This window comes from Trichinella spiralis, assembly GCF_000181795.1.
Source record: "Trichinella spiralis strain ISS 195 chromosome Unknown Scfld4820, whole genome shotgun sequence".
Lineage (NCBI taxonomy): Eukaryota > Metazoa > Nematoda > Enoplea > Trichinellida > Trichinellidae > Trichinella > Trichinella spiralis.
The window spans coordinates 1-676 of NW_003531759.1; the positions used below are offsets into that span (position 1 = coordinate 1).

The 676-nt window shown below is 44.2% G+C and overlaps 1 protein-coding gene across 1 annotated transcript; it reads right to left on the minus strand.

The window, feature by feature from the left end:
* Positions 1-6: 6 nt before the first annotated feature.
* Positions 7-583, minus strand: Tsp_15531 (hypothetical protein; the record flags this gene model as incomplete). Its single annotated transcript, XM_003367112.1, has 3 exons — positions 7-217; positions 394-492; positions 536-583. Coding segments are annotated over 3 exons (358 nt in total), but the record flags the coding sequence as incomplete, so codon positions are not given.
* Positions 584-676: the final 93 nt, after the last annotated feature.

Here is a 676-nt window from a genome sequence, read left to right on the forward strand (position 1 = left end):
GGGTACCGGGCTCGAATTCGCGCGACAGTCTGACGTTTACCGATTGACAGATGGCCGAATTCAACTTCTTCGACAGGAACTTGCTTGCCTTTACCTATAGTAACGAAAACGCTTCCATATTCTCTGCCGCTTGTCGGCACTTTATTTTTACACTTGAACCTGACTCCAGGCCAACGACCAGATTTCACACTGCTTCTCTGGCTTCCCAAGCGTAGGGCTAAACAAAGTTGTATTATTTAAATTCAACTTTAACATTTTAAAAAGATTAGACAAAAATTAAACAAATATTGGTCTCAGAGAAAGGACTAGTCTTTCACCTGATTGACTCCGTCTCGAAAGGAATAAGATGAGGGACTCATCATATAAGTATGTATACTTCATCTTGGGAATCACTAGCAGGCGAATCGGCCTGACGCCGAGCCAACTTTGGGGAAATAACATTGCTCAGGTTGATAAGACGTTCGGGAGGCGGCCCGCCTTTCGGGTGGCCACCTATCACAATGGAATCACCCCTAGAAAGCCATTTGTCCTATACCTCGCATCACAGGTGGGGAAGAGACAGGTGCATGCTGCTTGGGTTTGACTGCTATCGTTATTTTGAAAACGTCTATTTTACTTAAATCTCTTGATCGGAAACGAATGTGATAAGAATCACGTTTAACGAAAGCAACGGACG